The sequence below is a fragment of the Schistocerca americana genome, chromosome 7 (assembly GCF_021461395.2).
Source record: "Schistocerca americana isolate TAMUIC-IGC-003095 chromosome 7, iqSchAmer2.1, whole genome shotgun sequence".
Classification (NCBI taxonomy): domain Eukaryota; kingdom Metazoa; phylum Arthropoda; class Insecta; order Orthoptera; family Acrididae; genus Schistocerca; species Schistocerca americana.
Window position 1 is genome coordinate 108,615,776 of NC_060125.1, and position 24,379 is coordinate 108,640,154.

General features: G+C 41.6%; 1 protein-coding gene across 1 annotated transcript in view; it reads left to right on the forward strand.

The window, feature by feature from the left end:
• Positions 1–856: 856 nt before the first annotated feature.
• The window catches only part of LOC124621877 (AP-3 complex subunit beta-2), a 224,259-nt gene continuing 200,736 nt past the window's right edge, over positions 857–24,379 (forward strand). The window contains exon 1 of the mRNA XM_047147343.1: positions 857–1,118. Within this exon, the coding sequence (XP_047003299.1) occupies positions 1,009–1,118 (110 nt within the window). The 5' untranslated portion in view covers positions 857–1,008. The remainder of the gene's footprint in view (positions 1,119–24,379) is intronic.

Consider the following 24,379-nt stretch of genomic DNA (forward strand, 5'->3'; position numbering starts at 1 on the left):
AGCCTTAACGTTGGCCTTTGTGTTTGTCTCATTTAAATGTATTTCTTGTCTCGTATCGAAGACTGAAGCACTGTCAAAAACTGGTGCTTCTACCTTATCACTCAGTTAAAATACACTGTGTCATGTACAGGCGTTAATAAAATTATGGAATTTAAATTTCTGATCAAAGAGAGAGCCAAATTCGTAAGTGAATGTTGCAATTACAGTGTCAGCATATATGCAGATCGGTAATGCATCACTTCAGATAAAGAAAAATAACAGTTTTTCCGTTTATAATGAAGTAATACTTTAATAGTTCAGTTGAAATTTCTGTTGTCAGTAAAGATACCCCTAAGCAAACGATGTCAACTTTTTTTCAAGACACGTCTTCACTGTTTTCCACACTTGATTTTCCGAATTATACCAGTAGTTAAAAGCTTTGGCAGCCAAGGTAATTTTTTGAGCTCCATTGAATCTTAAATAGTATTTTAAAACGGGCAAATAAGTAAAGCACTCATAAAATTAATAGTAAACAATTTATAGGTCAGCTTGTCAAACTTCCACAACAGGAATTTCATAGCAGAACTGTCACTGTTTTTTCTCACTAGATTAGAAACACTTCATTATGTTGATGTGTAGATATCTAGAACATCCAATATAAAAGACTTATCAGGGCGCAGAACGAAAAACATTTTCATCCGTGTTTTGGCACTTCGTTTTTCGCCAAATTCAGATATGGCGGACACTCAATGATATAATCTTTGGCCGGCACGCGCTAGAGCCATCTATCGGTAGGTCCGGTAGTTGAACATCCCTCATTTCGCTAGCTTTAGACGCCTGTACTTGTCTTGTTGACAACAGTTGATAGTGAGTAGAATCGTTGGTGCTGTGGGAGTGACAGATTGTTACGCTCGAGTTGGGTTGTAGGTACTAGGTTAAGTCTGCGTGGAAGTCGTGCACCAACATTTTGTTTTGTGTAACTACGACGGTAAAATAAGTGGATCCACAAAACTCATGTGAAAATTGGAAATGGCAAATAACGGGTCTTATAGCAATGACCGTCCAGGCGCTGGAGGAGACACGGCCGAATATGCATCAGATCCGGCGTCAGGAGGATTTTTTCATTCGGATTATAAAAAGTAAATTTTTAATTTACGTCATGTTATAATTACATTCGCAGATTGTGGTATGATATACTGACATGTATCAATGAAGACTTAATTGAATAACTTGTGATTTTATAACCTCATTAAAGTACTTGTGATACGGTGACACTAATTCGTCCTTGTTTCAATCCCTGTAATCGCCGGATATGGTGTGGTGGCTGTATCTTAAATACAAAGAATGTTATAGCGCAAAATTTCTGAAAAATGCATATCTCAATGCTTAATGGTGTTGTTTTGTGGTGGCATTGTGCACTGCTGCGATGCTGGGGTAGATTTATGAACGCAAAGTTGATTTCGAATTTTCTAACTTCTCTCTAACAGTACGAATAAGGCCTGGCGGAGATATTATGTAATGACATATGCCAGTGTCGGTAGTGACTTTGGAACTGATTTATTGCAGATGTTACCACTTCCAGGGCAATTTATTGTTTTGAGTTTTCTGCCAGTAGTTCTCCAAATAGCAATAACTAATGCCGACTCCAGGATTGTACTCAGTTGTTATATGCATTATTGTAATAAAGCAATTACCACATAACACGTCACTACTAGTTAACAAAATGACTGACTGTATATTCATATATTTTATCTAACAGTTTGTGAGAAACCTCTGGTGTTATCAGTTCATTAAGGTGGATATTGCCCCAAATTTACTAAAGGTAACATCTTCATTTGTAAATTGTTGTCATTGACGAAATTTATATATATTTCGAATGTTCAAGTTTTGCTTCCATGTAGGTTAAAATTTAGTAGTTGTTCATGCATGAAATGGGTGCTGTGTGTTACAAAAAAAATTATCAATTATCTAGGCAGCCAGCCTTTTAAGGTTTTAAAATTGTGGAGAGTGGCAATTGATGGGGGGGGGGGGGGGGGGAATCGCTCGAAGTGTAATATGGTTGGCGCTAAGAGAAAATTCCATGTATCCATATGCTATGTTTCCTCCTTGTCATTTTCTTCCTCCCGTCTAAGCTATGGCTCTGGGATTACAATGAATAGGACATTATGGATCAGCCTTTGCATGTTAGTGTGTGTGTGTGTGTGTTTTTTAATTTACAACATTGATATTTATTGTTTTGTTGCTCTTGTTGTTGTGTATTGCATTTATTTTTATCATCTGAAATTAATTATGTATTTATCACTATGCTGATGTGTGTACATTTTATTCTTGATATTTGTGTAACATACACATACATTTAATTCATATAATTTTCTCTCATACATGGGTGGACCAGTGAAGAATGTAAATATAAGGGACATTAAAGAGCATTGCTACAGTGCATATGCAATTTAGCATGACTCCAAAGCAGTTATGTAAGCAGTGACATGTAGGTAAGGAATTGGTGTATCTTTGCAACATGCATGCAGTAAATGGGCGACATTATTACCAAATGTGTCCAAGCAGGATGATTATGCTGTTATGATTTCCTTGGCTGCTGAAGTATGAACACTGGTAGACACCTATCGGAGAACGAAGAATGTTTATGGGGCAGCACATGTATAAAAAAACCACTGTTATGGAATGCTGGGCCAAGCTCCGTGCTGGTCAGAGTATCACACACCCCACATCACATTTGTCGTATTGCAGAGGGTACACCAACTCAAGCAGGAGACATATGAGCACTTGTCCTATAGTTCTGACCGTTCCCCATGCAACCGAGAGAGGTGACACAGTGATTAACACACTGGACTTGCATTTGGGAGGATGATGGTTCAAACCTGTGTCTGACCTTTCTGATTTAGGTTTTCTGTGATTTCCCTAAATCACTTCAGGCAAATGCCAGGATGGTTCCTTTGAAAGAACACGGCTGACTTCCTTCCCCATACTTACCTAATCTGATGGGACCGATGACCTCGCTGTTTGGTCCCCTCCCCCCCAAATCAACCAGCCGACCAGTCTCCCCATGCGATTATCATGCTTACATTCCTTTAAAAAGGCCTTGAAGGGTTGGTGATTCCTGTCTAATGATGATGTGTAGCAAGCAGTTACAGACTTCTTCATGCAGGAGGACACGGTGTTTTACCGAATGGGTATATTCAACTTGGAGCGATGTTGGGATGATTGCCTCAGTGCTTATGCCAATTTTACCTGATGTACATACTGATTCCGGACTGTATGACCTTCGTCCAGAAACTTCTTGATCGCCCCCTCAAATTACCATGTTCCTTTTACTCTTAACGTCTTTTCTCAGTGTGTAGTTTCTAATATATAGATAATTTGGCACTCTAAACAGCTCATCTAACTATTTGAGATTGTTACAAGGTTTTCATTCAAATGAGTATTGACAAATTTTATGTTTTATGTTATGGGACCATTGTCGATGGACATAGAATTTGGGAAAACATAATGGATATTGAGTGAATGTATTGATCAGTAACAATATTATTAAACAATTCGTTCATAGGTTACTATGAAAATGTCTTTAGTCAACAAAAGAGAAGGTTCACAGAACACTTGCATCACTCTTCCTTGAGTAACGTTCATTTGTGTAGGACATGTGAAAGGTTATTTGTTTGAACCACAGGAGAGTGTAATGGAGGTGTTGAAAAAGGTGTAGTAGGCAAGCCATTACATATCAGTCATTTGGGGATGATAAAGACAAGATTAAACTAATGGGTCATTTAACGTCAAGGGGACCAGGGGTCTGCTTGATGTAGCCTGCATCAGCTGTGACACATCTGGCCCAACTTTCTTCCCATGATGTATATGCACTTTGGTAAAATTCTGGAGATTGATTTTTACGCCATCGCTTGGCACAGGAAATAAGGTCTTTCTCACTATCAAAGGTTTTACCGCACAGGTGGGCCTTCAGACGACCAAAGAGGTAAAAAATCAGACGGAGCCAAGTCCGGACTGTAGGGAGGGTGAGGAACAATTTTCCAACCCATTTTTCTGATTTTCTTCTGCATCATAAGGGCTGTATGGGGTTGTCAAGGTGTAGTCTGATGAGCTGACCCTGAAGCTGTGGTCTGTGGGTCTTGATGGCATGTCGCAGCTTGTCCAACAACAAACAGTAACAGTCCCGGTTAATTGTGGACCCAGGTTCCAAAAAGTCAAAGAAAGTGACACTACACTGATCACAGACCAGGCCACCACCTTTCAGCCTGCTATTCGTGGAAGTCTTGGTTTCTTCTTCCTAGGGGAACCTGGATAACGCCACTCCATGGATTGGGTTTTGCTCTCGGGTTCGGACAAAAACAACTGTGTTTCATCCTGGGTAATGACGCCGTCAAAACGCTGTTTCTACTCTTCAGTAAAGGTCTTCATGAGACCCTCGCACACATTCTTCCTCATTGTTTTCATTTCTCTTGTTAATAATCTAGGCACCCAATGTGGACAGATTTTTCTGTACGCTGGTAACTGTACCAGTGATACCACACCGCCCAATGACAAATGAGTCATTTCAGTAAGCTGTTGTGTCAACACACATCTGTTATTTTGAATGATTTGATCAATGGTCTCCTTACATCACTCACTGCCGTCGATGGTCTACCACATTGTGGATTGTCCAGTTGAGAGAAATCACTTTCTTTAAACCTCTGCAACCACCACTGGATACTGCTGTGATGCATTGTGTCCTCCCCATTGTGAATCAATGTGGCAGAGTCTTGAAGAGGAACTCCATCACGATGGTCGCAACCTGACATCTATTTCACGGTCCATTATAGTTCACCTGTCAATAAAAGAAAATACTTTTATGTACCAACTTAATAGCTAGATGTTCCAAGTATGTTCACAAAAAAATTCACTCTCCTCCTGCTAAAAATGAAAAAATTAGACTACTGTGCAAAACGTTTTGAACGCCCTTTGTACATGACAACTTTTTATGTTGAACCACACCACGGCAAAAATTCGGGCTCACCTAAATATAGATACAAGCCTCTAAAGTGACTAAAAATTTTGTTTTGCTGTTATGAGAGCCAATCTTTGATTGACCACTGGTACTTTTCATATGAAGTAATCACACTGAAACTTCAGCGGGTTATTCTTACTACGATGTCTATATATGGATCAAATTTAATTAACATTAGATGCCTAGAAGGAAATATATGTGTCTTCCAAGCTGGCCAGAGTTTTCTATGTGCAAATTTTAGGGTATTTTTTGAGGGCAGTATCCCAAATGTGTCTTGTTCAATCCTTTTTTTCTTGCCACACCTTGAAAGGGCGTGCTTTAAGCTTACAAAGCTATATTGTTTAATTTATGGATCTAGCATATTCATAGGTAAGAATACATTTCAAAAGTTATTGTTGTAGCACTTCAAGATGATAGAAAAGCGAAATATTTTGCGCATTACATCCCACAATTAATTTTCTTTTTTTAGTATATAAATCAATTTCAAACATTAATTTAACATATGCCATAACAACAAGTACAAGACACAACACAGCAAATTTGCAAAACAAAAACACTAAAGAGTCAGTTTCATTTTTGGTTAAATAGTTCTACAATTTTGGCAAGGACAGATTGAGGAAAACTGTATTGTCTTTCTGATGATGATGGTGTTGATTAAACTTCTAAAGTCATGAAAATATGTTGCTTAGGAATCCAGCAGGTGTCTTCAGTAGTTGGCCAGTGGAAGGAATGAGCAGAATCATGTGGGTGAATAAAGCTGATGAGGACATCTTGTTCTGCATGTGAAACTTCACACACTTTTCCAACCCACAAAAATTGTTATACATACATGCAACATATTGTCCTGGCTGTAAACTTGCAATTGAGGTTGCTGGAATTTCATCATCTGCTTCGGAGACATTAACTGTAATGCTTTAGCATAATTGGAAACTCTGAGCTGATTGCAATTAATTAAAAAAATTCCATTCGGCTGTGATGCCAAAATCCTTTTCGTGCAGGCATAAATTGATGAAATTTTTGTTATTCTTATATTGAGCAGCTCAATCATCACTAAAGAAATAAATGCTTTTAATGTTTTCGATCTTTGTCCTGCCACCAAAATAGATCACAAATGGATGTAATGTGGCCTGACTATTCTCCCAATGATATCCTGGCATAGCATCTTCAACAACAAATGAATAATTCTCAGCAAAATCCATCAATATAATTAATTCTTTTTCTACAAGATTTCTTTTTAGCTGCTTAAGATATAAACTGTAGTGTTTTGTCAGAAAGTGATGGCTACTTAAACTGGTAATTTTCAAAATCAGTGCCTCCGTGAAATCTTCAACAGTTCTATGACATGTCTCCATTGTGTGTCTGTCAGTGTAGACCCATTGCTGGCATACATTATTTCTTCAGGGTTATAGTCTTTAAAGGCATCTTCAAGAAAAGCCTGTAGTTGTATTTTCCCTGTACATTCCTCACAACATTGCAACATACAGTCTTTTGATTCCAAACTGGATACAGTTTTTTATTTATTTATGTATTTTTTTTTTCTCTCGAAACCTTTAGTCATCTTGGATGGAAGTTTCTGAAGCCAACATTGAGTTTGACATTTTGATGAATTGCTCATACACATATTGAATGTGATCCAGAGGCACCAACTGTAGTACATCATTTTGGCCTGAGCTCACAAACTTTTGAGCAGCTCAGTTGATTTCCATATTGCTTACAATAAGCAGTGAACATTTCTTTTAGATTTCAAAGGAGCAGGTGCTTCTGCTTGTGAACCTTTTTCTCATTTATTCTTACTGCAACATGATCCTTTTAACCTGGGCATAAACAAGAAAGAAAACTCATTGTTTCCTAAAAAGTGAGGACATTTTTACTTCATCATTGAGCTTTTTCCCTTTTCGGTTTGCAGATGTTGCCAAAATCCCATCTTCCATCTTTAGCTTCCTAGACTTTGTCTCCATTTGATTCAAAACAGCAGATTCTTTAGCCTGTTTTTCAGTAGTCCAGCTATTTTGGGCCAGGATCAAAATTTGAACTTTACTGCAATTTCTTGAAGCCTGAAGCTTAATCTTAAGTTCTTCAATTAAGACATCCATATCTTTAAATTTTTGGTGCTCTTCCATTTGTATTTGAGCAATATCTACTTGGCTCACACCAGCAGCTGTGGCAGTCACATTAGTAATGCTGCCTTGGGCTGATCCATTGAAGCTTTAATGGTAACTCTCCACATGATGATAATGAAGTGTTAGCAGTAAAGCAAGCATCAACAACATCCATGTCTTCAGTGGATGGTGATTCTTGCTTATCCTGATGGGATGATTCTTTTTGGGCCACTTTGTGTCTACATTTGGTACAAATTAGGCCATCAAAACATACTATTTCAGTGCTTACCTTCAGTTACTACAATGAGTATTGATTTTTCACACACCCATTACTCAACACTAAGATTGTACAATGTCAACACTAAAGATTACACTGCACAGAAGACTGACAGTGAAAATTGCCAATAATGAGAGCAACAATTTAAACTGGTGATTTAGCAATGCATCACTGCTGTGAGGATAGAGCCTTAAAAAACTATTGCTGCTTCATAATGTCGATGGAAACTGAGTGACAATGAATATATGCACTACGATGCATTGTAGGGTTAAAACATTCTAAACAACATAACATTACATTATGATCATCTAGATTTTATAATGTTAAGAGCTTTTTCTGAGGTTTTACTATAGGCCTATTTATATTCTATACTGTAAAATAAAACAACAACATGTATTAGCACAGTTACATTCCCTAAACTACAGGCAAATCTTGTACTATTAAAAGACACTACGATTACAAAGTTTTTGATTTACAACTTCAAATTTTATTAATTTTTTGTATTTAACAATAATCCATTTTCCCTACTTTTGAATAGGTATTCTTACTCATCAATATGCAGAATCCAGAAATCAAACAATATAGCTTTGAAAGCTTAAAGCATGCTCTTTCCAGCTGTGGCAAGAAAAAGAGGATTGAACAAGACACAGTTGAGATATCCCCCCCCCCCCCCCCCCCCCAAAAAAAAATGTAAAATTTGCATGTAAAAAAATTTGGGCCAACTTTGTAGAGGCACATCTTTTCTTCTATGCATCCAATGTTAATTAAATTTGATCCATATATGGACATCATAGGTAGGACTAACCCCCAAAGCTTTGGTGTAATTGGTTCATATGAAAAGTAGCAATGGTCAGTCAAACTGTGGCTCCCAGAACCGCACAACAAATTTTTTAGCTGCTTTAGAGGCTTGTATCTGTATTTAGATGGGGCTAAATCCCAAATTTTTGCCATGGTGTGATTCAGCATAAAAACAAATGACCAAATGTGCGCTAAAACTTTTAAGAAAGGCATAGCAAACTTGGCACACCTGCACCTTCATACATGATGTGAAGGTGAGTAGCCTCTCTTTAAAAGCCCCTCAAAGCTAAACCACTAAAGGTACTGAACTGAAATTCGGTATATAACCATCAAAGACCTTATAGAACCTTCACACCAAATTTCATTACATTTGGATGTGGTGCAGTGGGGACACTTTTTAATATTGGCCCCTTTGATGGGGAATGACCCTAATTATAGTGTGCACATAGGCAGCTAAGCAATCATTCTTCATGCTTTCTAAGCATTAATGGAACAGGAAGAGCCCTAATAAGTAGTGCAAAGGGATGTACGTACCTCATGCCCTTCACAGAAGTTTACAGTGTATAAGTGTGAACGTGGAACATATGCCGCCATTGTTGCTGTTGTTGTTATCGTTGTTATTAATTTAAAATGACTAATTACATGCCAAGGGTGCCTCGTCTGCCCTCTTACCCTTATTGTATTGTATCGTGTTGTATGGAACTGGGGACCTAGAAAAGATGGAGAGGCTTTGTCCATGCCATAGCCCTCAGTGGTACACAACCCCACAACAGGCTACAGCAGTCCCCGCCGCCTCACACCGAACCCAGGCTTATTGTGTGGATCGGCCCCCAGTGGAACTCCCCCCCACCCCACTCCCGGGAATGTCTCACACCAGAGTGTAACCCAGTGTTTGCATGGTAGAGTAATTATGATGTACACGTACGTAGAGAAAGTGTTTGCGCAGCAATCGCTGGCATAATGTAGCTGAGGCAGAATAAGGAAAATGAGCCCGCATTCGCCAAGGCAGGTGGAAAACCACCTTAAAAACCATCCACAGACTGGCCGGCACACCGGACCTCGACACTAATCTGCCAGGCGAATTCGTGCAGGGGACCGGCGCGCCTTCCCGCCTGGAAAGCAGTGCGTTAGACCGCACGGCTAACAAGGCGGGCTCCTGACCCATATACTTTTACAGCTCTTCAAAAATATTTATTGTCTCTATCATCAGTAATACTGTCAACACTTTGATTTTACGAGTCGTACATAGTACCACAATTTCTGGTTGTTGCCCCTAACTCCAGATGGACTATTCCTTGAATGAGGAACTGGTGGTTTCGCCTTTTAGCCCTCAATCCCTGACAACCACAAGGAATCAGTATGGTGTTGACCATGGCCTAATGTAGGGAACCTTGGTAAGAGTTACGTAGTGACTCCCATTGCATTTTTCACAGTTGATGAGAAATGTAGATACATAATATGCAGGAATATACTTGGTGGATAATTTCTATTATGTCATACAGTTATTTTCTGAATTTACCTTTTAGTTTTAATTTTCATATCAGTAAGTTTGGTAAGTATGGCATGAATAGACCAAAGCAATTGATTACACCTCTTATTTCACATTTAGATTTGTTGGCTTTGCCAATTCACAACCTGATTTCCAACGTAACCTAGCCCTTACACTTCAGCACAGATTAGTCATCATTAAAACTGAGATTTCACAGCAGAATGCTGCTGTCCATTACCTTATCCTCTATGAATTTGGAAGCCCTAAAAAAAAAAAAAACTAGGATTAGATTCTGATGTCATTACAGAACATTGTTGTGAAGTCCATTAATTAATATTAATCAGTTATTCTTCCAGAATGGAGCAGTTCCTATTGATACAGATAGCCATTTTGTAGGTGCCTGTGGAGAGACAAGAGTAACATATGGTCACTGAAGAGGCACAGCAACTTTTAAGTAATAGTAAGGACTCCATTCTGCATGATTGATTGTTTTGGCCTCGTAATGGTAGTATACATGACCTTGCTATATTGGTACTGTAAATGCTTAAAGTAAGGGAAAACTACAGGGTTTAGATTTCATGGGGACATGAAGCTCTATGGTATGGTTTAATGATGATGGCATCCTATTGCATAAAATATTTTAGAGGTAAACTGATTCCCCATTTGGATCTCCAGCTGGGGACCACTCTGGAGAATGTTGTCACTGCAGAAAAAAGAATGGAGCACACTGTGCTTTAATATGCAACACTATTGGCGATAAATAACTGGAAATGGTGAAAATTGTAAAATACCTAGATGTATCTAATTGGAGTGGCCTAAGTGGAGTGATCGCATTAAACAAATTTTAGCATAAGCAGATGCGAGTTGGAGGTTCTTAAAGAAATGTAATTCATCCATGAAAGGAGTGACATTACAAAACAAATGTGCAAACAATTCTTGAGGATTGCTCATCAGTATGGAACACTTACAAAGTGTTGTTGGTAGAAGATCTACAGAAGAATAGCATGTTTTGTCACATGATCATTTAATAAGTGCAAGAGCTTCATGGAGATACTCAACAACTCTTTTGTGGATACGTGCGTAGCGAGCACGGGACCTCGAGCTAATGTGGCCCTCTTTCCTTTCCAGGCTGCATACCTTCCCTTTCCGCATCCTTCCCCATCCCCCGTCTTCGCCCCCCCCCCCTCCCCCCCCACACCTCCGCCTATTTCCTTCCCTTTCTCCGTCTCTGGGAGTATGTTTTGCGCCTACGTCCGGAGACGGACGCTCAAAAATGTAACACATTCTTCACTTTCTCTGCTTGCATGTCTTCGTCCTTCCTTTTTCCTTCTCTTTTCCTGACCTCTTCTCTTTCCCCTTTTCTCCACTGCGGCATTTGAGACCTCTCTTCTTTCCTTTCTCTTTGTTTTTCCCTTTCTCTTTTTTCCTCCCTGTGCGTGTCTGAAGGCCGACCCACGCATTTCCATGCGTAGCCGGTGACGGGGTAACGCCTAATTCCCCGCCCCGGGTAGACAGGTAGGACACGTACATACCCCTGGTAACGGCCAGGCCCAGGGCGGGGTGATTACCCGAGCTGATACCTTCCGAAAGTGCCGATTGGTCCCTCCGTCCGTTTGTCGGGAGGTGTGACCTGAGGTGTGAGCAATCACCTAAGGCGGGAGTGCCCTCAGCGAAGGCCCCCACAAGGAAGGAACGCGCCATCGGAGACGCTGGTAATCATGGGGGATACTTTCGCAATGGTTTCCTCATCTTCTACTATGTCTGCTCACAAGCGTAAGTTCAATGAGTCTCAGCCACAGACAGTCCTTCCATCGTTGCCACAGTTCCTTGTTGTTTCTCGGTCTGACGAAGGTCACAACTTCTCCACGGTCAACCCTTTCATTTTTCAGAAAGGTGTCGACGCAATTGCAGGTCCTGTAAAGTCTTGTTCCAGTTTACAAAATGGCACCTTGTTGTTAGAAACATTCAGTGCCCTCCAGGCACAAAAATTGCTGCGTACTTCACTGCTACACACCTTCCCTGTCCGGGTGAAAGCGCACCGCACTTTAAATTCCTCACGTGGGGTTGTTTATACACGCTCCCTTGACGGATTGTCCGACGAGGAAATTCAACACTACCTGTCTGACCAGGGCGTAACGGCTGTTCATAGAGTCATAAAAAGGATTGACACGAACATCATTCCAACCCTTACTGTCTTCTTGACATTTGACAGAGTTCAACCCCCATCAAACATAAAAGCGGGCTATGAGATAATTTCCGTTCACCCTTACATCCCAAACCCTACGCGTTGCTATCGGTGTCAGCGGTTCAATCACACCAGCCAGTCCTGTTACAATCCGGCCAAATGTGTTACATGTGGCAAGGATGCCCATGAGGGTGCTTGCCCACCTCCATCCCCTCATTGCATCAACTGTATGGGTGACCACACTGCTTCCTCTTGAGATTGCCCAATTTTTAAAGACGATAAGCTCATTCAGGAAATCAGACTGAAGGAAAAGGTGTCGACCTTTGCTGCTCAAAAATTATTCACCGGTCGAAAGCCCACTGTGCCTCGCACAGGAAAATACAGCACTGTCCTTGCCTCTCCTCAGCCAACAAAGGAGGCGGCCACGCAGACTTGTGATCTCACCTTTAGTGCCATGGTCATCAGATCGGCCAGCGCAAAGATCACCCATTCAACCTCCCCACTTTCGCCTGCTCACTCTATGGCTCACCCTTCATCGGGTTCTGCTAAATCTCGAGCCCAAAAGTGAGACACCAAGACTTCGAAAAAAGAGCCTACTCGTGAAGATTTTTTACGTACCCCAACTTCACAACCATCAGTTCCTCTTTCATCTAAACATCCTGTTTCCAAGAAGGCTAATAAGAAACCCAGTTCCTCTCCTTCTCCGCCACGGCGTGTCTCGTCTACAGCACCACCTGGCGGTAGCCGCCCTTGGCCGTCTTCTGTGTCACCGAGGCGCACTGCTGGTGGCCGATCAACCGGCCGATTGCTGGTGGCAGGAGCTGCTCCTGAACAACCTATGGATCAGGATCTTCTGCCTTCGGCTGAATGTCGTTCCACGCTGTTGGTCGCAAGCTCTGAGCAGTCGTTGAGTTGAGGGCAACCTTGGTCACATTCTTACATTTTGTGTCCACCCTATGTCCATTATCCACTGGAATATCCGTGCCATTCGAGCCAATCGGGATGAATTGTCGATCCTCTTACGATCCTACTCGCCGGTCATCTTCTGTCTTCAGGAAACAAAGCTGCGTCCCCACGACCGCTTTGTTCTCGCCCATTTTCAGTCAGTCCGATTTGATCTCCCCTCTGTTGAAGGCACTCCAGCACATGGAGGACTCATGATTCTTCTCCATGATACTCTCCATTATCACCCAATCCCCTTAAACACTTTCTTCCAAGCTGTCGCTGTCTGTCTTTCCCTTTCTGGATACACCTTCTCTCGTTGTGCTGTATACATTCTATCGTCCACACCAATGGCACAAGCTGAACTCCTTCATCTTCTTGGTCAGCTTCCACCCCCCTATTTGCTGGTTGGAGACTTCAGTGCCCACCACCCGCTTTGGGGATCTCCACATCCTTTTTCGCGTGGCTCACTATTGATAGACGTCTTCCACCAAGCAGATCTTGTTTGCCTCAACACTGGGGACCCTACATTTTTGTCTGCCTCCACGACAAATTTCTCTCATTTGGACCTTTCACTAGCTCGGCACTTCGAATGGTTCGCCCTTGATGATACACACTCGAGTGACCACTTTCCATGTGTCCTTAGATTGCAGCCACAACTGCCATGTATGCGCCTGCGACGCTGGAAGTTTGCCCAAGCAGATTGGACACTTTTTTCGTCTCTAGCGACATTCGATGACCGTCACTTTCCTAGCGTCGACGATGAGGTCACACATATTACAGACGTTATTCTTACAGCTGTGGAACGTTCAATATCACGCACCTCCGAATTGCCCCAGTGCCCCCCCAGTTCCTTGGTGGAACGAGGCATGCCGTAACGCAATACGTGAGCCGCGACGTGCTCTTTGCGTTTTCCGCCATCATCCTACTTTGGCCAGCTGTATCTGCTATAAGCAGTCCCGTGCGCAGTGCCGTCCTGTCATCTGCGATAGCAAGAAGGCAACCTGGGACTTCTTTACTAGCTCATTTAACACCTTCACTCCCTCCTCAGAAGTTTGGAGTCGGATTCGACGGTTATCTGGCGCGCCTAGTTTCTGCCCGGTCTCTGGGCTCACTGTCGCGCATGATACATTAGTGGACCCCGTCGCAATTTCTACCTAATTGGGTCAACACTTTGCTGAGATTTCGAGCTCTTCAAATTGCCCGCCAGCGTTTCTCCCGAAGAAACGTGCAGCGGAAGTGCAACCTTTTGCTTTCTCCTCTCAAAATCGCGAAAGCTATAATACTGTTTTCTCCATGCGGGAACTCCAACATGCACTCTCTTCTTCTCGCTCCTCTGCCCCAGGACCGGATGGTATCCACATCCAAATGTTGCTCCATTTATCATACCATAGTCTGCGTTACCTCCTTTGCCTTTATAATCGAATTTGGACCGACAGAACTTTTCCCAGACGATTGCGGGAAGCTATCGTCGTTCCTGTTCCGAAACCTGAAAAGGACAAACGTCTCCCCTCTAGCTATCACCCCATTTCTCTCACGAGTAGTGAATGTAAGGTTTTGGAGCGTATGGTGAATTGCCGTTTACCTGTTGGAGGACAGGCATCCTCCACACACTGTTTTCTTTGGGCTTTCGAGGTCAGCTGCCCCTTTTTCTTCGCGAATTTATGGCAGAGCGCACATTTAGAGTGCGGGTGAACAGTGCTCTCTCCCGTACTTTCTCCCAAGAAAACGGAGTACCCCAGAGCTCCGTGCTAAGTGTTGTACTGTTTGCCATTGCCATAAATCCAATTATGGACTGTCTCCTTCCTGATGTCTAGGGCTCCCTCTTTGTGGACGATTTTGCGATCTACTTCAGCTCTCAACGGACCAGCCTTCTTGAACGACGTCTTCAAGGATGTCTCGATCGCCTTCACTCTTGGAGCATCGAAACAGGCTTCCGCTTTTCTCCCAGTAAGACCGTTTGTGTTAATTTTTGGCATTGTACGGAGTTTCTTCCACCTTCCTTACATCTAGGACCTGTCAACCTTCTGTTTTCGGACATTGCTAAATTCATGGGTCTTATGTTTGGCAGAAAACTGTGCTGGTCCTCCCACGTTTCCTATCTTTCGGCTCGCTGTATGCGATCCCTCAACACCCTCCGTGTCCTGAATGGTACCTCCTGGGTAACGGACCGAGTGGTCCTTCTCCACCTCTATCGCACCTTAGTGCGCTCGAAATTGGACTATGGAAGCATAGTTTACTTCTCTGCTCGGACGTCTATTCTTCGGCGTCTCGACTCTATCCACCACCGTGGATTACGTTTAGTGTCTGGAGCTTTTTACACCAGCCCTGTGGAAAGCCTTTATGCTGAGACTGCTGAACCTCCGCTGTCCAATCGGCGAGCTGTTCTTCTGAGTTGTTACGCAAGCCATCTGTCTTCCATGCCTGCTAATCCGGCCCATGACATTTTTTTCGACGCCTCCTTGCATTTAGGGTATGCAGGCTGCCCTTCCTCCCTACTAACACCGGTAGTCCGCTTCCGTCAACTGCTCCATTCTCTTTCCTTCCGCTTTCCTAAAACTTTCTTGACAACTTTGGGTACAGCACCGCCTTGGCTCTGTCCCCGGACCTGCCTGCTCCGTGACCTTTGTCAATTTCCCAAGGATGGTACCCCTTCACTTGTTTATCGTCGGGCATTTGCCCAAACGCACATTTATTTACACTGATGGCTCAAAAACATCGTTAGGTGTAGGGAGTGCCTATATTGTTGGCGACACCCCAAATCGATTTCAGCTTCCCGACCAGTGTTCGGTTTATACTGCGGAGCTTTATGCTGTTCTCCAGGCTGTCCAATACATCCTTCGCCATCAGCGGATACAGTATGTTATCTGTTCAGATTCTCTCAGCTCTCTCCTCAGTCTCCAAGCTCTGTACCCCGTCCACCCTCTGGTCCACCGGTTTCAGGACTGCCTCCACTTGCTTCACTTGGGGGGCCGTCTCTGTGGCATTCCTCTGGATCCCAGGACACGTTGGTATCTGTGGAAATGAGGCGGCCGATATAGCGGCCAAGGCTGCAGTCTCTCTTCTTCAGCCAGCTATTCGCATGATTCCCATCGCTGATCTACGGAGTGTTTTATGTCGTCGTGTTACTCTTTTATGGCACGCACTTTGGTCGACACTTCCCAATAATAAATTGCGGGACGTGAAAGCTCTTCCCTGTGCTTGGACCTCTTCCTCTCGAACGCGTCGTTGGGAGGAGGTAATTTTAACTAGACTCCGGATAGGGCACTGTCTTTCTAGCCATCGACATCTTTTAAGTGGTGATCCTCCCCCACTCTGTCCCCACTGCTCTCAGCTGTGGACGGTAAGACACCTTTTACATGAGTGCCCCTATTTTACTCCGTTATGCGCCCGTCTCCAGCTGTCGCCTGATATATCTTCCATTTTAGCAGATGACAAGCGCTCAGCCGATCGCGTTCTCGAGTTTATTAGTGCCAGTGAGATGATGTCAGTCATTTGAAGCTCTTTTTGGGGACAACTAACCCCCTTCTATAGTGGTTTTTTAAGCTTTCCTTCTATTTTTAGTTTCTCCAATTTTTTGAGTTTCGTTCCCATTGCTGCTGCTTTCCAGTTTCGTTTTTTTACCTTTTCCTAAGTCACAGACCGGGCGCTAATGACTGTAGCAGTTTTGCGCCCTAAAAAAAATTTTTTCTTGTTGCGGGTGCTACAGGAGGCATCGTGAATCATGGAGAGACTTACTGTTGAAATTCTCAGTGCGTGTTTCAAGAAGAATCAGGGAGCACACATTTTCGGTTCATGCATTTCATGTAACATATTTTTTCTCCTGTGTCTGTTGTGAAATGACCATGATGAAAATCAGAAATGTTAGTTCGTACAGAGTTTTATCAGCAGGGTTCTTACCATGGAACAAGGGAGGAAGATATGATTCCGATATCAGAATTACCCTCCAGCACTCACTGTATTATATTCTCTTTGACTGTAACTGTACGTAACTCTTTGCCAGTCTTTTGGTCTTGCTGAAAAGACTAAATTTGCTGAGTTGTACTCCTCACATTTGGTCGGAAACACTGCCAGATGTCATGTTAATGAATGACGACCAATGCACGTTTACTAGTAGCATGTCACGTGTTCTGAAATGGTATTAAAAATGAAAGTTATGAATTATGTGCATATAAGCATATATTCAAAGATTTTTCTAATTATTTTCTGGTTTGCAGGGGTGTAAAAATGTTAACACACTTGCCTGTATTTCATGAAAAGTGAATATGACGTAGAACATGTGACTAAAGAGAATAAGTTATACCAGATGCTGGGTCATCATGCCATGAAAGCAATAGAACATATGAAATTTACTGAGAAGAGTGCAGTTTTTAGAAAATGTGCTTGCTTAGTCCAGCAATAGTACTTCAGATGGAGGAGAAACTAACAAACAGCAGTACATAAAAATACACTTTACTCAGGAATAAAATTCTCTTAGTAACCACTCGTCTCAAAATCTCTGAGAATTCTGTATAAGTTCTGGGAGTGGAGATGTCCTGAAAGCTATTGTAAATTTTGGAACATTATGATGCAGCGTTCACAGACTGTAAAGTTGCTTTAAAAAGTTGAATCACTGTCATGGGGGCTCTTTTTCAGTCTACCCTTCAATAATGTCTTGGTTGACAGAAATCTTAGACAATGGATGCTCTTGCTTTTGATAATTGCAATCCAATGTTCTTTTCACATCACATACTACCTTGCATAGTGAATATTTCACTCTATAGCACAGTGTGCCCTATTTTGAAATTTACTGACAGATTAAAACTTTGTACTGGTTCATGATTTGAACCTGTAATCTTACTCGCCTGTACAGCTTTATTTGAAGCTACAGGAGAGCTGCTTGAAGTTTGGGAAGTAGAAAACAGATACGGGCAGAATTGAAGCTGTGAGGATAGGTCGTGAAACATACCTGGATGCTCACCTGTTGAGAACATTGCTCACAAAATGCAAGGTTCCTTGTCAGAGTCCTTGCCTGACACACAGTATTAATCAGATACAAAATTACAGCTACTACTGCATTTGTCCACTGTATGGTCTTAATTGTTCTACACTATTTCACTGTTGATTATTTAGATTTAGGGACGTTTATTTTCAGTTTTTGCAAAAAGAAAGAGCTTTTCTTCCCTCTGATGTTCTTATTTAAAAGTTTTAGTGGTTGTTGATGACTCATCAAGTAAGTAAGTATTGCAGTCAGTTCCAGCAACTAGTTCAAATAACAGTGTCTAAGAAAAATTAAAACCTGTTTTTTTTTTTTTGTTTTTTTTTTTCATTCTACCATTGCATGATTCATTCTGTGGCCAAAACTATTATTTGCAATGCACATTCATTTATGAAGAAGGAAAAAACATGCTTCAAAAAATAAAACCAACCCACTCGTATGAAAAGAGGACTTACTTCCTGCACATAAATTGTTTGAATAGTTACCCATCAAGAAGCTAGCAGTACTTCGCCAGTCAAAAGTAATATCCACAAAGTAGTTTGTTGCTATAAATTATTATTTAGTTGCTTAACTAATTCCATGTTGTTTTAAAATTGTAACAATGTCATAACATTTATCATGAATGTGACCTATGCAATATGGCATTTTGGAAAGGAGAACAGTGTACCTACAACAAAATGTATGCAGCAGAATTTTAAAAACATATACAGGAGACAGTGGTAATAATAATAAAATAAATACAGAAAACTGTTGAATAAAAGGAGATTGCTTGAAACAGTTAACTGCTTAATTCAGTGAAATGGAAGTGCATGTGTGTAAAAGTTAAATACTGATGCATTAGATTACAAACTGCATTGACCACAAAGGAATGTCAGACTGAAGACCACCACCACAAAATCAATTACAGATGTCAGAACACCAAAAAATATTGGACAGTTCGAACAGAATGTAAATAATTTAGGAGTGAATGTAACAACTAACAGAATAATGTGTGTGTGTGTGTGTGTGTGTGTGTGTGTGTGTGTGTGTGTGTGTGTGTACTCTATAGTAAGATTACTGAGAACTTATTTCTCTACTCTTAAATTTGTGTTTATTTTAATCCTGAACAATTTCTGCAGTTTGTCAATTGATTCGGTGTGTTTTCATAAAAAGTCAGATACAAATCGGTAGACTATTTGAAAGTTGAAAGTAGGCTCGACAATCCACGTTGACAATTCACATTGCAAAAGTTTCAAATCAACACAACCCAACTTCACACATGTCATGGTTGAAAATCAAATGTACCAGTGTGTACAAGAGCTAAAACTATGAATTGGGACTCAAATCCTGATCTTTTTCTTTTGTGGGCAATTCTCTTACTGGCTTCACTGTTCAGCCAGCCATAACTTACAGTCCATATTATAGAATGTCTTGCCAGTAGCTCTGTCTTTTACTTCTCATAATCAACCAGGGAGTTTCATAAAAGTGCACCCTCCACTACAAAGTGAAGGATTCAACACACAGAAGGAAAGACAAAAAAAGATGGATAATTAAAGACCAGTCTCACTTATGTTACCCTGTGTTACCTCAGGCTTTCAGCAGATGATGCAGTTATCTATGATGTATCATATGAGATAAGCTGCACATATATTCAATCAGATATTGATAAGATTTCACAGTGGTGCAAGGATTCCCAACTCTTTTTAAACATAAAATTATCACTTCTCAGAATGGGGGAAAAAAGTGTGTTGTCCTATGAATACACTAGATATGATTCATAATTAGAATCAGTCAAATCATGCAAATATTTAGGTGTAACAGTTTGTAGGGAAATCAAATGGAAGGGTCCCATAGGCTCAATCATAGATAAGGCAGGTGGCAGAGTTTGGTTCATTGCAAAATGCAGCCATTCTACAGGAGAGACTGCTTACAAAGCACTTGTATGGTCCAACTTAGGTTATTGCTCAGGACTAACAAGGCATATACTTTTAGGAACAGCTAGCTGGAATACATGGTCTCATATCCATTTGAATCATGGGGAGCATCACTAAAAAGTTGAAAAACCTGAACTGGCAAACTCTTGAAGGTACTAATTATCCCATGAAAGCAGACACAAAATTTTGAGAACCGGTATTACTTGAAGAAAATGTAGAAATTCTTCAGCCTCTTATACTTCACTGATGTAGGGATTGTTAGGACAAGATTAGATTGTTTACAGGACATGCAGAGGAATTTAAGCAAGCATTCTTCCCACAATCCATACATTATAGGAAAGGGAAGAAATACTAACATATGCTATCATGCTAAGTATCTTCTGACATTAACTACACAGTGGTTAATGGAGGTTGTCTCCACAGGTAGAGGTAGAAAAATAAAAAGAACTGGATACACACATTAGGACACAGACATGTACTTTTAGGAACAGATAGCAAATCGAAAATGTACAGTGAATATGTGCTGGAAAAAAGGAAAAATTTTATCAAAATCTGTTGACAGCATTTGGGAAAGGCATTAGAAGAAATTCAGTCTTGCTTGTCATGCACATGTTCTTTGTAAATTTCTGTGTCCTTGTTTATTTCAGATATTGTGAATATTTATTTTTTCCTTCAGTTGTAATGAGATCTACATTGTTGTTTACCTTGTGTATTGGTTTGTACAGATCACATTTTTTTGCTCCGCAATGTAATATGAGCCTCACTTCATTGAAGAAATCATGTCGTAACATAAAGTGGCTACATGACAGAAATAAGACAAATAGTGTATAAGTAGTGTATAAGAAAAAAGACAAGTGCAGTGTCACATTAGAGTCATCACAGGGCCTGTGCATATTTTGGTTCTATCAAATCTGCACTGATGTATCTTAAGGATTCTCACAAGGCTGTTCCAGACCTTGTCAAGAGGACGCACTGTCCGCCTCCCCCCCCCCCCCCCTCCCCCCTCCCTTTCCCTGGTGTCCCCACCTGTATGTCCCCACCTGCATGTGCACACACACACACACACACACACACACACACACACACACACACAGATTGTCGGGATGATGATGCACACATGGCACTCCAGCCAGTAGCGTCAGTATGCTGCATCTGCCTGTAGAATGCACATAGAATATTTAGCATTGATTTTCATGTTAGTTTAGGTATGGTGTAGTTACTTAGCCGCTATAGTGTTTGTTATGTGTAGCATAAAGCAGACACAATTATTACATCAATAAGCAGTGATGCTTTTCCAGGCTTACAAATTCTACTATGGGGAGAGTCAGAAGCAGAATCAGTAGCCTGATACAGCCCTCACCCCAGCATTGCCAGTTAGGGTGGGCAATAGGTGAGATGCGGGACGGAAGCAAGAGAGCACTCTCTCTCTCTCTCTCTCTCTCTCTCTCTCTCTCTCTCTCTCTCTCTCTCTCCTCCCCAAAGAACACTTCATGCAGCCACCTTCTAACATGCATGTCACTATAAATATTTATGGCCAGACAACTTGTCTGGCATAGCCATAGTAAATTATATAAACAAACCTTCCTTGTGAATCAGTCTCAAAATTTCTACAGTAGTTTCTCAGATTAAGCGCTGCAAAAAAACAAAAAAAAAAACAAAAAAAAAAAAAAAAAAAAAAAAAAAAAAACACCACGGATGGAAAACTGCAAGGGGGGGGGGGGGCGACTTTAAATTTTGTGCTTGGTGGTTATAATTAAAGTGCAGCTACTCACAGAAGTCCAGTGTGGGCTGTAATTATCATATACTATTGAAACATAGTAGGTATGCTAATGTGGAACTGATTTACACTGGAAAACAATTAGTTACAATTTTGGCCACCAGTTGCACTTCTGACACTGTACAGTATCTCATTATCACCTCCAATTTTCATATTGAACAAATTGAATAAGCAGCGGTTAATAATAAAATCAACATTGTACCTTTATCCCTTGTTGAACCATTTACCTCCACATCCAAATCTTAACCCATTACACATGGAAACATTACTGTATGCCTTTCGTGCATTCATAGTGCCAGATTTGCAACTGGTGGCCAAAATTGGAACTAATTTTTTTCCGGCATATATAGGTTCCACATTAATGCATTAAAATATCTATCAAGTTTTCCTGCTGTACGGTAATTACAGCCCACATTGGACTCTGTGAGTAGCTGCACTTTAATTATAATAACATGCTATTTCTAGTGAGGGACTTTGAATTAGACAGATATATAGTACAAACAACTGCCTCACAAGACACTGACTTAATGAAACACTGTCTGCATGGGTTAGGGATTTGTGTGTTCCAGTGACATTGAGAGATATGCCAGTGGTATTGTAATTGTTGCCAGGGTTTCCCAACTGGGCATGTCTCCACAGAGGATCCAAAGTGTGTCTCTGAACATTGTGTCTTGTATTCTATTGTATCCTTTCTTTTTCCTCTTTGTGATTTCGTGATAGCAGGCACAGTCCCCTAATGTGGGCAACAGAAAATCCTTAGTCATTAGAACAACTGTGATGCACATTGCCCTTACTGCCGAGGGATGGATAGCATTCTGTAATTGAGGTGAAGACAGGCTCTCCAAGGTGTAAGGGCAAGGTGTGCAAGCCATGAGGTGGCAGCTACATCACGACACTTGGGGGCTGTGGGATGATATCCTGCACCACCAAAAATTCAAATCACAGAAACTAAAATGAGAAATACCCAGATGGCTTTTAAGAATATGACCTTTGGCCTGAAAAGGAAAACTTGTGTTAGATTTTGGAAATTAAGAACATTGAGAGGGGCAGAAAGGTTTAGACAAGTTGAAAAAGTGAAGATGCAATGCAGAGGAATGGTGTAGGTCTCTTACTATCTAAAAACTACAAAAAGAGCTTACTGGATTGGAAACCAGTTTCAGAAAGGATAACCATACGCTTCAAAACAAATGTGTGAAATATTACTGTAATTCAACGTTATGCACCTAGTGAAGTGACTGAAGAAAACTAAAAGATGCATTTTACAGACTTAGCCTAGATGAAGTCCTTAGACAAACTTAATTGTAGTGACAAAATTTTTAATAGGAGACTTGACAGCAAAAATTGGTTCAGAAAATGACTGGTTTCAACATATAATGGGTGCACATGGCAATGGGAACAGAAATGTAAATGGTGAATTGCTTATAGATATGTGTGCTGAGCATGACCTAGTCATTGGAAGTGCACTGTTTCTACATTGCGGCACGTTCACGGCCTTCAATCCAACAAAGAGGATTTACGGCTGCTTTTAGAATTGCAGTGTCCCCTTGTACTCTGCCTTAAGGAAACAGAATTGCATCCTCGTGACCGCTTTAAGCTTTCACATTTCTTTCCAGTCCATTTTGACCTTCCCCCTGAGTTCGGCATTCCATCTCGTGGGAGAGTCGTGCTGCTCATACAGGATGACGTTCGTAGCCAACCCATCTCCCTGTCTGTCTGTCTGTCTTCAGGCTGTTGCAGTTCGCTTTTTCCTTCCTAACATGATGTTTTCCCTTTGTACCATTTATATTCCTCTCGTTCTATGTCACCAGGGCAGACATTCTCCAGCTTATTGGGCAGCCATCTCACCCATTTCTGCTGCTTGGTGACTTTTAATGTGCACCATTCCCTTTGGGGTTCTCACAGAACCTGTCAGAGAGGTGTGCTCTTGGCTAACCTTCTTAATCAACTTAACCTCTTGTGCCGTAACACAGGAGCACCCACATTCCTTTCTGACTCCTCAAAGACCTGTTCCCATTTGGACCTATCCTTCTGCACTGCCCAGTTTGCCCATCGTCTCAAGTGGTCCGTTCTTTCTGACACCTAATCGAGTGACCATTTCCCATGTGCTGTCCATTTGCTAACTCCTACCCCACCTGCGTGTGCAACCAAATGACAACTTACTAAGGCTGACTGGCTGCTTGACTCCTTCCTGGCAACCTTAGACGAACAAGATTTCTCCAGGTGTGATGACCAGGTGGACTATCTTACAAATGTTATCCCTACTGCTGCATAATATTCCATTCCCTGCACTTCCTCTTTACCACACCATGTCCCGGCTCCTCAGGGGCTCAGCATTGATTTGCTGGGCACGTGCTTGGCGACCCCAGGGTTCTTGAGCTGGGAACTGGTAAGCGCTGCCAATCCCATCACTGTAAGCTCTGGGCATGGTTCAACGACTACCATGTGGTGCGGCAGTGGAATGTTGTGTGTCTCGGGGAATGGGGATCTTGGCTTGACCGCCCAGATCGTGAGGACAGGATACACCTCTATAAAAGAGCCCTCAATTTCGAGGTGTGCTGTGTGCTCATGCATGGAAGTTGAGGTGGTGCAATCATTAGTGGGCAACCTCTGGGGAACCTGATGCACCTCAGTTGTACAAGGCATACTCAGGCATGCGGGGCTTTGTCTGAGTGGGCCCTTATTTCCGTAGCTGCTCATGGGACCAAGATTGAACCCTCAAAATCATCATCTTCTCCTCCAAGGGGGAAAAGTGTACTGCCTAGGAGTATTAACTCATATTCATCCAAAAGAATGAGAGAGGCTAGTCCTCCTGATAAGAGTACTTTGGACTGCAGTAACAGGGCTCATGAAGTCATGAATTACAATGTGTTCCTGATGATAAAGAGGAAGGAGGGGTCATTTGAAAAAGTGTCCCCTATTATATCCACA